The sequence below is a fragment of the Tiliqua scincoides genome, chromosome 2 (genome assembly GCF_035046505.1).
Source record: "Tiliqua scincoides isolate rTilSci1 chromosome 2, rTilSci1.hap2, whole genome shotgun sequence".
In the NCBI taxonomy this organism is placed as follows: Eukaryota; Metazoa; Chordata; class Lepidosauria; order Squamata; family Scincidae; genus Tiliqua; species Tiliqua scincoides.
In genome coordinates, this window is record NC_089822.1 from 176,195,827 (window position 1) to 176,212,486 (window position 16,660).

General features: G+C 44.4%; 1 protein-coding gene across 1 annotated transcript in view; it reads left to right on the forward strand.

Annotated features, from left to right (window-relative positions):
- Nucleotides 1–1,352: 1,352 nt before the first annotated feature.
- KCNIP1 (potassium voltage-gated channel interacting protein 1) overlaps nucleotides 1,353–16,660 on the forward strand; it is an 88,207-nt gene continuing 72,899 nt past the window's right edge. The window contains 2 exon segments of the mRNA XM_066614179.1: nucleotides 1,353–1,460; nucleotides 1,462–1,582. Of these exon segments, the coding sequence (XP_066470276.1) occupies nucleotides 1,353–1,460; nucleotides 1,462–1,582 (229 nt within the window).

Here is a 16,660-nt window from a genome sequence, read left to right on the forward strand (position 1 = left end):
TCAGAAGCCCCTGCAGAAAAGTGATGTTATTTGCATCATTTCTATCTAGAGAAGCCCTTCTCTTGAGTGGAGCACTTTCCTGCCACATAAAGTAGACCTGGAACCCCAGCCTGGCCCATACACTCATGTGTCTCTTTCCACAGTGTTTCCAAAACCAAAACCGGTTGTGGATGGCTGTGAGCTTAAGCAGAGGAACAGCAGAGAGGAAAGCCTATGAAAGCCTTTCCACTCCCCCCCCCCCCAAAAAAAAAAATCCAAGTTGCTTTCGGAGACAAAAGATACAGGGAGAAAAGCAGATTTGAGTGGGAAAACAGCTGGAGCGAAAAGCATTAAGCAACCCCCTCAAACATTTCTCCACTCAAACTCTTACAGCCCAATCCTATCCAATGTTTCAGTGCTGATGCAATTACAATGCAGGACCCCATGACTGCCCCACCACCCACAGGATGCAGTGCATGCCCAGTTGGCACAGCTGCATCAGTGCTGGAAAGTTGGTTATGATTGACCAAATCCACTTTTGGTTTAAAAAAAAAAATCCAGGGAAAGATACTAATGACTGCATGCCACATCTAGGTTGAGCACAAGTTTCATGACTTTACAGGAATTTGAACCAGGATCTCACATTTCTTAAACAGAAGATAAATTTGGTGGCTGTGGGACAGTGGCTCTTTCTGTCCCAGAAATGTCATGGATTCCTGGTGTACACATGTATCAGTACAATTCACTTGTGGATCTTGCCCATAACTACGTGGAATCAAGCTCCATTTAAATCTTGTTTTTGCTATCGGGATGCCAGTGTATTCTGGCCATCTCAGCTGGTCATCCAAATAATAATAATCTAACTGCTGAAAGTAAATGGAACTTAGAGGAAGTAGGGCAGAAGATATTTAACACCACTTATGGGTCTGCATGAAGTTGGAAAGTATGAATAATCTTAGTATCACAGATTGGAAGACAAGGATCACTATGTGAGGCTCAGAGAAGGAGCAAGATATTGTTCCTTCAAAATTCCCACCAGTATTTTTCTGTACTTATCATCCAAAATAGTAAAAGCAGTAGGAAAATGCATCCATTTGGTGTAGTTGAACAAATAATCCCAAGTGCAAGATCCAGAAACAATGCTACTGCAGTGAGCAAAATGGTGTTAAGTTGTAAATGAGAAGTATAAGCAATTGAGACAATTGCCCTGGAGAGAGAGAGAGAAGGAAGTAAATCATAGATTACCGTTAATGTGGAAGAGAGAAGGACTGGAAGAGTACATGGGGAGGCGGGGGAACCGGAAAACAGGAAAAAGAAAAGAATCACACTCACGCACTAGGAGGGAGAGAGGGACGAAAGAGAGAAAATGAGCCATGCACTTATCGAGCAGCAGGCAGAAAAGCTTCAAACAGCTGATTTTCCCACTCCTTTCAATTCCTGCCTGCCGTTTTGCAAGCACATCAGAGGCTCCTATCTGTGTTTGTGATCTTAAAGATGTGGAGCAAAGGAGAGTCAGAAGGGCTCCAGACTTTAGGAATTGTGGTGGTGATTTGCTCCTCTCTGAAACTTTTGCACTACCTTGGGCTAATTGACTTGTCAGATGGTAAGAGAATCTCCTAGTTTTACCAGCTCCTTTGTAGATTTCTGTAGGGTTAAAAAAAAAATCACTATAGTAGCTATATGAGATACATAAGAAAAAGCTTCATATTCCCCCTATACTTGTTTTTCTTTTGCATCTCTTTCCTGCTTAATCCTGCAGCTCCGGACTTTTCTTTGTGCTTTTGAGAGTGTTTGCAGGGGTTCAGAATTCTAGGTGCAGGGGGGGGTGGGTTGGGGGGGGGAGAGGCATGTTTAGTTCTTTTATGAAGCTGTCATGTTTTTTCCTGTGAGTGCTGCTTCATTATAACTCAGTTCCTGTTTGGTGGAGTATGCATCCCTTGGGATACCTGTAAATCAAGTAATTCTTAAGAGTTTGGGTCTACATGATGCCTAATAGAAAGGTTCCTTTACTGATTAACACCCTGATTTTTCAACATGTTTACTTGCAAGTAAGTTCCACTCAGATCAGTAGGACTTGCTTCCTAGTAAGTGTGCTAGAAAAAAAAACCTTTAAAAGCTTATTTGATGAAAAGGAAACTTTAAAAACTAAATGATAGTAAGATAGAAAGTAAACTCCATAATAAAATATTATTTTGTTGTTGTTGGAAAGCTAGAGCTTAGTTTATTACTGGCAATAGAAAAAAATATATATTTAAATGAATTTAACAGCCAAAGTATATTCTCGTTAAATTCATAAAAAGCAGTTGACAAACTTGAGTGCTTAAAATTAATGTGAAGGTTTATATGTAGTTCTGGAAGTCCTTTTTGGCATAGCCAGGCAAGTTTTCCCTACTGAGAACTAAAGTACAAAAGCAGTGCTGATTTTATTGAGAGGTTTCCTGAGAATATATCAAGGCAAGAGTGAAATATGGAATTAATGAAGGAGACAGGCAGAAGTACATTTGCGTACAGTTCCATCCCTTGATCAAGTAAAAGAACACTAACTCCTGCCTTTAAGTCAACTCTGTACTGTAAGGCTCTTTGTGAGTGAACAGTAGATGACAAGAGATAAACATGTCTTCCAATGGTCTGTAGACTTTATTTACAGTTGTTACCTAGCCATATGTTACTAATCATTTAAGCTTTCCCATTTAAAACATGATAATAGATCAATTTACCCTGATAGGAAATGAAATCCAATGAGAAGTCTGAAAAAAAAATGCCACTAATAGACCAACAAGGTAGATGGTATCAAGAAAGGGACTCACCTCAGTGCATTACGAAGGAAAGGAAAGCAGTATGAAATTCTGCAGCAGATTGCATTTGCAGTGCCGTCCATGTGAGTGCAAGATTTCTTTTCTGTTTGTTCTTTGCTGTAACTCCGACCACGAAATTCTGTTCTTTTCTGGAAGATAAATCATCTGTTTTGTATCAACCGTATGGTGTAGAAAAATTAAATTGCTGTAATAAATTGACAGAGGAAGCTCTAACACAGAGCAATACCAGATCTTTGTAAAGTGTACTCAGAGTTTATTGGTGTTTTAAAGCCACAGACTGGGCTGCTACCAGTCTAAAATCCTGGGTGAGAAGACAATTTGGAACAAGTTTGCTTTGTATCAGCTAACCTAGTGTGCAACAGCACCATTCAGTGTTGTGCAAGCACTGCAACGACCGACGTGTGTATTAAATCTTTGCAGTAAGCAGTGTGCTCTTCACCAGCATCTCTCAGTGCTAATGGACTGCATTTCTTCTACAGCTTTGGTTGTTAATTTCTGCCACCTTTTAGGTTGTAAAAGAGTCCTCTTAGGATTTGGCAGCATGGTGTAGAGCATGCTGTTAAATAGTGTAGAAGTTTTGAGTTTTATATTCTCTCAGGCCTTCTAAAATCTCTAACTGGATATTGGAGCTGTGCCAAATAGCACCTACACAAAAATAATCTCTTGAAACAAAACAAAGACGTGATTCCAGTTGCTATGACATAAGTAAAGGAGTATATCCTCTGAGCTGTTGGGATGCTAGCTCTTATTTTAACCTGTTGGGTCAAAGGGGCACAATGCGTAAAGTACACAAAGAAAATATATTTGTCTTTTCAGGTCATGTTCAAATATTGTAGGTGTTATCATCCTGGAGAGGGCTACTCTGTTTTCTTTGTGCATGTTATGAATCCTGTATGAAATTTAGCTCAATAAGCATGTATTGTGTTCTTTCGGACTGGGCTGGAATTTTCCCTGAGATCTCCACTAACTTCAAAATTAAGTAGCAACAGGTCTGCTGGGGTGGATAATCTAAAACAGTGCTTCCCAAACTTTTTAGCACCAGGACCCACTTCTAAAAATGACAATCTATCGTCACCCACTAAACAAAAAAAAAAGAGATCATGAAAGAAATAATATTTTATGTATTAATAATGTTAATTAATATATTACTAGTTAATAACAATTGGGGTCCTGTGCTCCTGAAGCTGCTAGAGACCTTACACATTGTGTGTGTGTGTGTGTGTGTGTGTGTGTGTGTGTGTGTGTGTGTGTTTGCTAGACTCTCTCTAGAAATTGTGACCAAGGACTGACCCCCCAAATCTTTATAGTCATTCCAGGGTTCCTAGAACTGAAGAGCAAAATGTACAGTTAGGGACTTCCAGGCCAGACAAAAGGCTAAAACTGGGTTCATTTTTCACGACCCACAAAAAATTGGCTTGAGATCCACTGGTGGGTCCAAGCCACAGTTTGGGAAACACTGATAAGGGTTTGTAACAAACTTTGTTCAATGTGAAACTGTTGACCTTGTAAACTAAAATCAACAGCCTTCTTACTAGAAAATGTAGAGGTAACCAACATCACACAATTTTGATAGAAGTATTCAGGTGGGAGCTGAAAGATCCAGGAAAGTAGAAACCCATCAGCCTATCTTCAGTTCCAGTTAAATTGGAAGAAAATATAATTTAGTCTAAGGCAGCAATCCTAACTGATTTTCCGGCACTGACATAAGGGCAGTGCAACTCCTAAGTAAGGGAACAAACATTGCCTTACCTTGAGGAGGCCTCCATGACTGCCCCCAACTGCAGGATGCAGCACATGCCCCACTGGCACAGCTATGCCAGTACTGGAAAGTTGGTTAGGATTGCACCCTAAAACTATTATATCTCTAAAAATTAGAAATATAAGGGAGGGAATAATAAGGGAGAATAAGCATGGCTTCTACAGAAAGAAGTGTTGTCTCACCCAGTGGCGTTCCCAGAGGGAGGGCACAGTGTCACGTTTTGCCTATTCTCCCCCTCGCTGCCTCTTTCCCATTTGCCCCCTCCCCCTTGCTGTTGGAGCCATTCTGGGCGGTGAGAGCGATGAGAAGGCATCTTCTCCACTTTGCCCTTTCCCCCTAAATGGCTCCAAACAGGGCCTAGGAGAGGGGGTAAAGGGGGTAATTTGTACCTGGGCTCCAGGTCAGAAAGGGGGCCCAGGAGCCAAGGAAGGGGGCCCAGAAATTTCCTGAGATCTTACATTTTCCAGTCTCACCCAGATCACTGCCCATGTGGGATGCTGAAGGCATTACTGTGGGCACATGACAGTGACTACTGCCACAAGCCATACACACCATGCCCAGGAATACATACATTCCTTAACCGTGTCACATCTGGGAGGAAACTGACTTGCTACAGTTGTTCTTTGGCTTGTGGATCTGCTAACCATGAAGGAGTGTAGAAGAGCTCAGGGACACAGCTGTGGGACTACAGCTGTTGAAGAAGTCAGTTTTGGTGTACACAGGACACTTTCGATTCTAGTGTGAGCCTAAATACAATGATACTAATCTCTTGCAATGATTTTCTTTATTTGAAAGATTTGAGAGAGACTTTGGAGTGTGTTTGGTTTTCTGGATCTAGCTGCCAGCGCTGGGCAGGCAGGTAGACCTGAGCTCTGCATTGGGAAGTGTGGTAGACCTGGGCTCCAAAGACTATTCTGACTGTTGCCACTTTCCCCCTACCTGTTTTGCCCTCATTCTGCCACTGCCACCACCCCCCTTTGGGAAGGGGCCCCAAAGAAACTTTGTACCCCCTGATAAAATTGCTCTCAGAGGCCCTGGCTCCAAAGGTGAGGGGGAGAGGCAGCTTTCATGGCATGTTGAGGCATCCTGCAAAACTTAGTTTTGCATTGGGAACACCTCTGGTCTCACCAGCCTTTTAGAAATCTTTGAGAGTGTCAACTTAGTTTACTTCTAATTTTTCAAGAAATTTATGGAGGATTGGTCAATTGCTGTGAGCCATGTTAGCTAACTGGAATCTCCATTTTTAAAAGGCAAAATATATACAGTACAAGGCTGAAGATGCAGAGGATGGCCATCACCTTCATTCTCTGCTTTGGGGTTTTTCAGCAGCATCTGAATGGCTTCTATTTATAGCTGACAGGTGACTGAATGCAGAGCTTGAATTATAGAAGAGCAGGTAAGGGGACTCATCATAAAATTCACAAGCCGAACCCCCTAACTTCCCTGAATTTATCCATATCTGGTCCCCCATTGCCTTCTAAAAACAGCAGCTATGTGAGCCATGACAAAGGTGAAGGGGTCAGGCCCTTTTTTATCCCCCTATAATTTGAGCACTGGCTTGAAGGTCCCTAGTTCAGTACAGAAGACTATTCTTATGTTTTTATGAAAAGTGACATTCTGTAGCTCTAACTAGGATTTCTAGGCTAGACATGGACGTGATAAATGCCAGGCGCCACCATGTAGGAGTGCATTCAGAAGAATTGTTCACTGTGGGAGAAAAAGAGCAAAGAGTGACCTTGTGAAGGCTTGACTATGTACCAAATCAATTCTAGAATAAGAGAGCTTAGAGGACTTAATGAATTTTAAGTGTAGTTTAAAAGTTTATGAAATAGCACTAATATAGGTGTTGTACTTATAGCTATATATGGTCAGGTTTATAACACTGTCACAATCATCTACAATTGCAATGGACATATTGATTAACAGAAGAACCAAATTTTCCCAACAGAAGAATACTGCACTTTGCTGAATAAATGCAATATTCTGACAACACTATTTGGAGTTGAGGAAGAATTTCTGGACCTGTGTAACAAACGAGCCCCTCCCCCTACCACTGTACTTAGTGATGGATGGATTACAAGAGAAGTCTGGGTCATTTGTATCTAGTGGACTTTTTCTGAATATGTCCTCGGAGTGCAGTTTCATATTTATCTTTTTTGTGATGTTAGTATGTTGGCAACCTTCAGTCTCGAAAGACTATGGTATCACGCTCTGAATGGTGGTTCTGGAACAGCTTCTACTGTGGCTGAAAAGGCCGATTCAGGAGTGACAATCCCTTCCACACCGGGAGCAAGTGCAGTCTGTCCCTGGTCTGCCTCCCTGGCTATGGGCCTTCCTTCTTTGCCTCTTAGCCTCAGACTGTTGGCCAAGTGTCTCTTCAAACTGGGAAAGACCATGCTGCACAGCCTGCCTCCAAGCGGGCCGCTCAGAGGCCAGGGTTTCCCACCTGTTGAGGTCCACTCCTAAGACCTTCAGATCCCTCTTGCAGATGTCCTTGTATCGCAGCTGTGGTCTACCTATAGGGCGCTTTCCTTGCACGGGTTCTCCATAGAGGAGATCCTTTGGGATCCGGCCATCATCCATTCTCACGACATGACCGAGCCAACGCAGGCGTCTGTGTTTCAGCAGTGCATACATGCTAGGGATTCCAGCACGTTCCAGGACTGTGTTGTTTGGAACTTTGTCCTGCCAGGTGATGCCGAGAATGCATTGGAGGCAGCGCATGTGGAAAGCGTTCAGTTTCCTCTCCTGTTGTGAGCGAAGAGTCCATGACTCTTTTTTGTGATGGACTTATAGTAATTTTCAGTTGTTTTCCAGGACGTGATAAATGCCAGGCGCCACCATGTAGGAGTGCATTCAGAAGAATTGTTCACTGTGGGAGAAAAAGAGCAAAGAGTGACCTTGTGAAGGCTTGACTATGTACCAAATCAATATGAGAAGTCCTTAGTCCTGCTGACACAAGTATTTCAGCTTAATAGAATTGTAGATTGGCTGCTAGTGATTTAAAATAGCAAATGGACAGACAGAAATCTCTCTAACAGAAGTACAGACCAAAACAATACTTAATTAGGCAACCCATTTTATTTCCTCTTTTGCTCTTTGCCAGCTGAAGGTCCTTTTAGTGTGGTTGAAAAACCTCCAAATTTAAACTAATGTAATTTTATGTACAATGTAATGTAATGTATGTAATGCTAAGTGTAGGTTTTCTCCAAGAAAATGTATGCGTGCTCTTGCTATTCTACATGTTTTGCTGTTTAACTAACAATGGAATGGCATATTAGTCACCTTAAAACTCATAGTGAAAACCTATAGAATTACATTTTTCACATCTGTGTACAGTTTTCTCTCTCACTCTGTCTTTAAGGCAGAGCTGATCTTTCCATGAAGCTGCATGAAATACTCACATGAGTTGGGTGCGTGTCTGTTCAGCACCTCTCCAATGTTCCCGCTACATCTGTCTGCCACCCACCCCTGCCAGCCACTCTGCTGAGTGCTCCAATCCTCTTGCTGCAGCAGCCCCCTTCCTCCTTCAGCACTACTGAAGGAAAAAAGGGGAAGGGCAAGAAAAGCTGCCACAGCTCCAAATCTCTTCATGCACCTAATCCTTACAAAGCGTCAAATGGGCAGGGAGAGACAATTTGGACCCCCATCTCCCTTTCCTTCCTTCACTTACCAGGAGTGTGACCTGCAGCCTTCCTTCTCTGCACTGCCTCTGTCCCCAGTCTTCTAAACAGAAGGATGGAGGTAGCACGCTCTGCTCCTGCCAAGTTAAGGCAGGGCCTCTGAGAGGTGGGATCTATACTGACTTCATTTGTCCCAGGCTCAAAAAGGGGAGCCAGGAACCAAAGTGGGCCTGGGAACCAAATTCACATTTGAAGGGAGAAGGGAAGAGGCCCAATAATTTTGTACTCCTCATAAAACTCTCAGTGACTCAGTCAAGGTATAGGGCAGGGGTCGGCAACCTGTAGCTCTAGAGCCGAATGTAGCTCTTTCAGCTGTCTGCTGCAGCTCCTCCCGGTGAAAGTGGCAAAGGGGGTAACAGGAGGCACCTGTGTTGGGAGGGCAGGCTGCTTCCCTCCACCCCCTGAGCTCACTGCCCTCCTCCCTTCGCCCCACATTGGTTTCCCTTTTCAATTTTGCCCGCTCTGCAGGCTTAAGCTCCCTGTTTTTCCCTTCCCCAACTCTCCAGCAGGATGCCCTCCTCCTCAGCCATTGCGAGCCCTTGCAGGTCCCCACTCAGTGCAAGGAGAGGCTTTTCCTCCACAGCAAAGGAGACATCCCGTGTGTATACTCAGTAGTAAGCCCCATTACAGCAGATGAAGCTTACTCCCAGGAAAGGGTGCCTGGGATGGCAGCCTTGGAGCCTGCTCAAGGCCAAGCACAAGGACTGGTGAGTGGGAGCCCGCGCAGGTCTGTTGGAGAGTAAGCCCTGATGTAGTCCCTGGGCTACTCCCAGGAAGGTGTGGAGGGCTGTAGCCACAGTCTCCTCCTGTGCAGGTCTACTCACAAGTAGTCAGTGAGGCTTCCTCCCAGGAAAGTGTGGAGAGGACTGCAACCTGAGAGCTCCAACCAACTTGTCTGCTCAGAAGTCCCATTGTAGCCAATGGGGCTTACTCCCAGGATAGTGTGGAGAGGGTTGCAACCTAAGGGAGGGCAGGCAGGCAGGCAGGCAGGGCAGAAGCTGGCCTGTGGCTGCCCCCCCTTCTTCTCCTCCCCACCTCTGGAGTCTATGTCATTTTTTCCTTCCAGCAGGGTGCCTCTGGAAGGTGGGGGGAGTTCTTTAGTATCCATGTAAGATAAGCAGATGTCATAACAGCCATATGTATTGGAATCCTGGAAGATCTGGTGAGGAGCTAGCTGTGCTGTCAGCAGTGGCCCCTTTAAGGGTAAGGCCTGGGCATCCAGCAGAGTGTGCTGCACAGCTGCAGCCACTTGAAGGCAATAGGGCCCTCAGGGACATAAGGAGCACCTGAGGAAGGGGTTGTGGGTTGTAGAAGGAGTGCAGGTTGCAGAGGAGACTAGACTAGATTAGACTAGACTAGACTGACTGGGCTTATTGACTTTGATACTCTGACTGATTTGACTTACTTACTTTGGAATCTGACCTTGGACTGTGACTTGGCTTATTGACTTAGGACTCTGCCCTGGATGCTCTGACTGACTTTGTGACTAATGGACTGCTGGAGACACTGGAGTTTGGTGTGTGGCTGCTGTGCCCAAGACCTGCTGAGGACCCAGGGTCTGCTGTAGTGGTGGGAGGCTGCTGGCAGGAGAGAGGACCTCTGCAGGTTGAACAGGCGAGCTACCCTGGAGGTGGGGTCCAGCAAGACTGCAGGGCAGAACCAGGGTCATTTGTTGGGGGAAAGAAGGGGAGCTAATTTGCTTAAAGTGGGCCTAATTCTCCAGGCAGAGAATGGCCTTGGAATCAGGCAAAACACCATAGAGGACCAGATGTCTGAAAACACAGGACAAGAATGTATGACAAAACTAACTAAAAGCTACAAGAGGGGGCTACATTATAAAAATGGGACCTATAAGAGCATAAAGGTGAAAAAAAAACTATATATGCAGTATTATCTTCATTTTAGCCGTCAAAAGGGTTTTGTGGCTCCTGAGGTTTTTTTTCCTCCAGAAAATGGGTCCAAATGGCTCTTTGAGTGTTTAAGGTTGCCGACCCCTGGTATAGGGGAAAGAATGGGTCGCCTCCCTTCTCCTATCCATGGGGGCACTCACCTGCTTGCTTCTTTCCTTACCCCACTCAAGGTGCAATCCTGATTGCATCTTGGGCTGATGAAGTCCCTTGTGTTGGCCCAGTACTGTTGAGGAAGTTCTGTAAAGCACTTATGTGCTGACTTATGAGTCGGGGAGGCCAGTGTGAGGATGCGTGCTGGCATCCCAGCACCGGAGCAGGCCCTGGGCCTGGTAAGTTCGTGCTGGCATTTCTAGGTCAGCACGGTGGTCTGGGGGCAGCATGGGGAGGGCGGAAGGGAGGCATTTCGGGGAGGGCGAGGGCGGGCAGCAGATGGTCCTGTGGGCAGGTGGCTTGGCCAGGATCCAACATTTATGCTAGATCCTATCCCAGTTCTCTTTAGGTGGTGCAGATCTGAGTAACCCCATTGGGGCTGCTGCAGTGCAACACAGAGTATGGGGAAACAATTCCCCTTGTCCCGGATTGTGCTGCTTTTGACCCCAACCCTGCTCTGGATGTGGGGCGGGCCTACCGGCCTGCCTGCTCCGGGGCAGGTTAGGATTGGGCTGCCCCTCATTCACCCTTCCCACTCTTCCACAGGGGGTGGACATGTGGGGACAGAAAAATTAGGGGGGGGGGTGAAAGGCAGTAAGGAGGCATGGGCTACCCCAGAGGAATATTGACTTTCAGATTTGAATATTTGAGCATCCTATGAAAAGGCAACTTCCTTTTCTGGATCCCTGCATTTTAAAATTCTGTGTTCTCTTCTACTGCAAATAGGGGCAAGAAAGTTGGAGTCTTATCTGAGCTGACCCAGGGTATTAAAATGAACCCCAGAATCCCCATACTTAACTGAAAGTTAATTCTGCCATCTGGTTGATTTCACTACATAAGAACGTAAGAACAGCCCCACTGGATCAGGCCATAGGCCCATCTAGTCCAGCTTCCTGTATCTCACAGCGGCCCACCAAATGCCCCAGGGAGCACACCAGATAACAAGAGACCTCATCCTGGTGCCCTCCCTTGCATCTGGCCTTCTGACATAGCCCATTTCTAAAATCAGGAGCTTGCACATACACATAATTGTTTGTAACCCATAATGGATTTTTCCTCCATAAACTTGTTAAAGGCGTCCAGGCCAGATGCCGTCACCACATCCTGTGGCAAGGAGTTCCACAGACCAACCACACGCTGAGTAAAGAAATATTTTTTCTTGTCCATTCTAACTCTCCCAACACTCAATTTTAGTGGATGTCCCCTGGTTCTGGTGTTATGTGAGAGTGTAAAGAGCATCTCTCTATCCACTGTCCTTCCCGTGCATAATTTTGTATGTCCCAATCATGTCCCCCCTCAGGTGCCTCTTTTCTAGGCTGAAGAGACCCAAACGCCGTAGCCTTTCCTCATAAGGAAGGTGCCCCAGCCCAGTAATCATCTTAGTCGCTCTCTTTTGCACCTTTTCCATTTCCACTGTGTCTTTTTTGAGACAACCAACCTGTTCTTTGAATCAAATGAATCCATTCTGCATAAAACTTTCTAAGAGCAAAGGAAAAACCTCCTTGTGAATAGTCACCCTTACATTCTGTAGCAGTATTATTGATTATCCACTAAAACGCTATAGTGAGAACCAATATTTTCAAATTGCAAGAGTGTTGGATGTGACTTGCTTTCATGTCGCCAGCTAGAGCTCAGATAACTTTGAGCTAGTCATTATCTTTCAGGCACACATTCCTATCTTTTCAGTGATTGCTATAAAAAGGTTCAAAAATATTTGCCATTTCAGGAATTATTACTCTTGATCTATATTGATTTCATTTGCCCTCATCACTATCGCATAGCCAAATGTGATTGTCTAATTAGCGTTATGACTTTATCCTCTTCACTGCAGACTTGATTGGGTAGAATTGTACATGTGATTCTTTTCAGGATGATGATGATCCAGTACAGTAATTATGAGGAAAAAATTGGATCAAAAGCAGTTGGAGAAGGGATTGACAATATACAGGAATGAAAATTTAAGAATATTATCACAATTCAAGGGTTTTCAGCAAATATTTTTGTCTCCCAGCATTATTTTCAATCTCTAAATTGAAATGGTACATTCAGTGCAATCCTAAAAGTGATACTTCTCTCAAACCCGCTCTTCTCCACAACCACTGATGTCTTTAGCCACATTCATCCCTTTTTAAATGAGCAGAATCTTATTTTTCTTTTGTCACTTAGGATGAAGTTAGGAAGTGATTTTGTCAGAAGATAAGCCAACATGGTCCATGCTTTTGTGCCATGAACATTCTGTCCGGGGTTACATTCCAAAATGGATCTTGGGCAACTTCTAGCTTTGCCTTACTACCCATGATTTTGTGGTCTTTTGGCCCTCAAGGTTTTGTCTTTGGACTCAACAGCTTCTTATATTTGTGAATATAAACTTTGAGTATAACATCAGAAATAGTTACAGGTCTTCTTTATGAGAGCAGGAATGGTTTCTCATTTAACTGCTGATTGAGAAGGTATTAATGAATCTTTTGGTAATATGTAGCTGGGAGAGGAACAAAACATCCATCCAGAATAAGCTGTACCTCTGCTAGGCTTTATTATTATTATTTTTTAAGTTGGCTCTTATTCTCCTCTCCTTGCTCAAGTTTCCATCAATCATTGGGATAGCCTTGCAGTGCTGATAAATTTTATTTGTCCTAAATATAGAGTGTTCCTTCTCAAAAATGATGTACACTATTACATAATTGCCAACTTTGATTAAATAATGCCATCACCACAAAAAGGGCTCCACATTTTCATAAATGAATATGTTTTACTATCTGAGATGTAAGGGATGCAGACATTTCGTTTTCATGATCTCTTTCTAATCTCCCAAATACATTACTTTGTGATGAGTCTGTTCTCCAGATAATAAATTGTAATGTACCGGTAACCAGAGATTTTTCTGGCAGAATGGATGATATCGCTATGTCCCATAGCAACAATGGCCTCTTTTCCTTTTTCTGAGGCTTAATCAGCTTCAGAGTTTACTAGAATGACCAATTATAAATGACAGGACAGGCCTCCCATACCACAAGAGGTATTATTGCTGTGCCATTGCAGTTGCATGGGGGAGAAAGTTCCACCTAAAGAAACTTCCTCTTCTAGACAACTATCTAACTAGACATCAGGGAACTACTGATGTCTGGTTTGGTAGACATCAGGTCACAACTAGACCTCAGGTCACCATTTTAGGGCAGTGGTTTCCAACCAGTGATACTAGTTATACTTGACAGTATGGTAGGTAATACTTGGCACCGTTGCCACAGCACTACCCTGCCTGGTCACACAAAAGTGAAGATGGCTGGGTCAGTGATGAATGTGATTGTACAACTGTCACATATGGCCCTTTGGAAGAGGCATGGTTTGGGGAAGGGGATCCTTCCGGTGGCTTGTTGCAATGCCACCTCCAGACACTCAATGATAATCACAACATTGCCAAACTTCCAGGTTGCCAAGTTCCACTTTGCTTAGCAGAGAGCTGTGTAGCTGCTTAGCTGTGTACCTTAGAGCAGTGGTTCTCACCCTTTTTAGCCCGGGACCCTCTTCTGAGAATGAAAATCTGTCTGGGGCCCCCGGAAATGATGTCAACAACCTGGAAGTGATGTCATAGCCAGAAACGACATCATCAAACAGGAAGTGACATCACTGTGGTGTCAGAGCCGGAAGTGATGTCATCGAGCAGGAAGTTCTTGCCTAGAAACTCAAACTGTAAATGACAAGAGACAGTATTCCAGCTCAGAAGCTTCTTCCAGTTCTCCCTGCCCTCGCTACCATTGCTATCAAGCAAAAAATAAAACATCTGGAACAAAATATTTGTGTATTTATTTACTACTGTTTTTATTTCTGTCTTTATTTACAAAATCTCCAGCTACTTCTTGTATTGTGCTTGAAACTAACGAACACTGATGTGGCTATTGATACCGTGCTCAGCACTAGGCAGAAACAAGTGCACCCTACTCAGGTACCTCAAGACAAGAAATAGCTTGAGCTTTTGTAAATCAAGAAAATAAAAAAGTAGTATCCCCCTCAGAAGGAAGATAAGCAAGGACGCTTCCCCTCATCTCCCCCAAGCCTAAGCATGTCTACTCAGAATTGACTCCCATTATTGGCAATGGGGCTTACTCCCAGTTAAGAATAGACAGAATTGCAGCCTAAGAGAGAAGTAAGAAGAGGGGAAGGGTGCACGTCAGAGAAGCGGCTGGGGGAGCAGCACTCTCCCTGGGTGCTCCCCCCCCCACATGCCAGGCTTGCCCTCCCTCCTCCCAGGTGTTCTCTTGGCAGCCAGGCTGTTACCAAAAAGGGCTGTTTTGTTTAGGGGGAATTATTACACTACCCTCTTTGGAACCTTAGGATCGCAGGCTGGATAACAAGACAGCGTAATGCAGAGAAATTCCTTTATGCTTAAAAGGGAGACTGAGAGAAAGACAACTTTCAGTAAAAGATTATAGTTTTATTACAAAGCACAAAGGTATACATAATGTACATGGAAAAATGGTAAGTATATGTCTACTTTAATCCTAGTACTTGGATCCAGTGTACCTAACTTTCATGATGGTTGCATGTAGAGTGTATTTGGTGCATCTGAGGAAATCAGAAAAGGATAGGTTGTAGGGAAGGATTTTAGGGGTCCCTGATCTGCCAACCCAGTTGCTGACTAAAGATGGGGAGAGAAGGGGAGAAAAAAGGGGGGAAAGAAGAGAAAAGGTTCCAGATGCAGATATAGTTACCTGTCTTGTGGAGCAGTTGGATGGGGGGGGGGAGAGTCCTGGGAGGAGGACCTTCTGCCTTGGGGGGAAGAGAGGGAGCATGTGCCACCCAGCCCTCTCTTAAAAGAAGGGGGTTTTCCTGCCAGAGCTGAGCTGGGTGGTACTTGGGTATAAGTTCATAGGGAAGTGGATTTGTCAGTTATCAGCAAAATCCAATGAGTCTAATGGCTGACTTAAGCTGGGGGAACTTAAACAATAAACAGTGATTGAGTTAAACAATGCAATGAATAGGAGACACTTAAGCAATGATTTACTCTGTTGTACTTCTTCCTCGGGAGGTGAATTTAAGATGTCAGACTTGTTTCTATAATGTACTTGCATAAACAGTGATTGGGTTAATAATACAAGGAATGCAGTGACCACATGGAAGTGGAGATTGTGTAATCCATGAGCTTGTAGCTTGACCAGGGTTTTTTGGAAGCTTGGCCTGTAACCAGATATAAAATCACAACTAAGGAAAAAGGGGATTTTCACGTAACAAGGCAACCAGGGATCCCCCCTCACCCCAGCAAAGACATAAAGAGAGGATGTGCTAGCCAGGGCAGGAAAGGATCGTGGCTTCCAGGTGATTTCAGAGAGGAAGAGAGGTTGTGATGCAGAGGACGAGAACGGCAGTGGGGTGGCGGCGGCAGCGATGATGCTTTCAAAGCAGGCTCACAAGAGGGGAGATCACGCGGGTCTGCCTCTACTCACCCAAGCCCTGTGTTCAGGTTTCTGCCTACGCTCTCCAGCCCAGTCCAGCTGCGGGGAGGGGGGGAGCTGCTCTGTCTTGCAACCCTGAGGCAGCCCATCCTATCAAGGCAGCCAAGCTAACAAAGGCTGGTGGGGAGAAGCCTGGCTGGCTCGTCCACGTCTCTCCCGGTCCTTCTTTGCCTGCAATGCAAGCCTGCACTCCGCAATTGGCTCCCCTGAGGGAAGCTTCCAAGTGCAGAGGGAGGTCCAGCTGGAAGGCAGCAGCATGCTTTCTGGGGAAAAGTGGCACTCTGCTTTCTTTGCACATGTGCAAGCCACTCTTAGTTACGTCTCAACGCTGGGAAGTTTAAAATGGCGATACCCAGGCTTTGCCCACTTCTAAAATGGCGTTGCCTAGGTCTTTTGCCATCTTCCAAGATGGCTGCTGCCAGTTTCTCGCAACCCACCAGAAATCGGGTTGCGACCCACCAAGTGGGTCCCATCCCACAGTTTGAGAACCACTGCCTTAGAGGGATTCCAATTCCAGGGCACTTCCAGAGAAATGTGTAATACAAGGCAGTTGGATGCATCGATTAGATTGTACATATACACACACCCATGCATGCATGTAAGTGCTTTCTGCTTGCACAGAAGAATTTTTTGATCCAACCTACTCAGTTAATCTAAACTTTGTGTAATGTATGAAATGTCTTGTCTGAAACTGTAAGAAAGGTTTTTCAATTGTGATTTCATATTAGGCCTGGGCCCCCACTACAACTCATTGAGAAAATAATCATTTAATGTGATTGTATTTATAAGGAATTAATGCCATAAGTTTGCATGCTCTTTATAACAGATGTTGTAACATTTGTTATACATATATAACATTTACTAGTAACATTTACAGGTATATAACATAGTTCACTTTCTGAATCAGATTCATTAA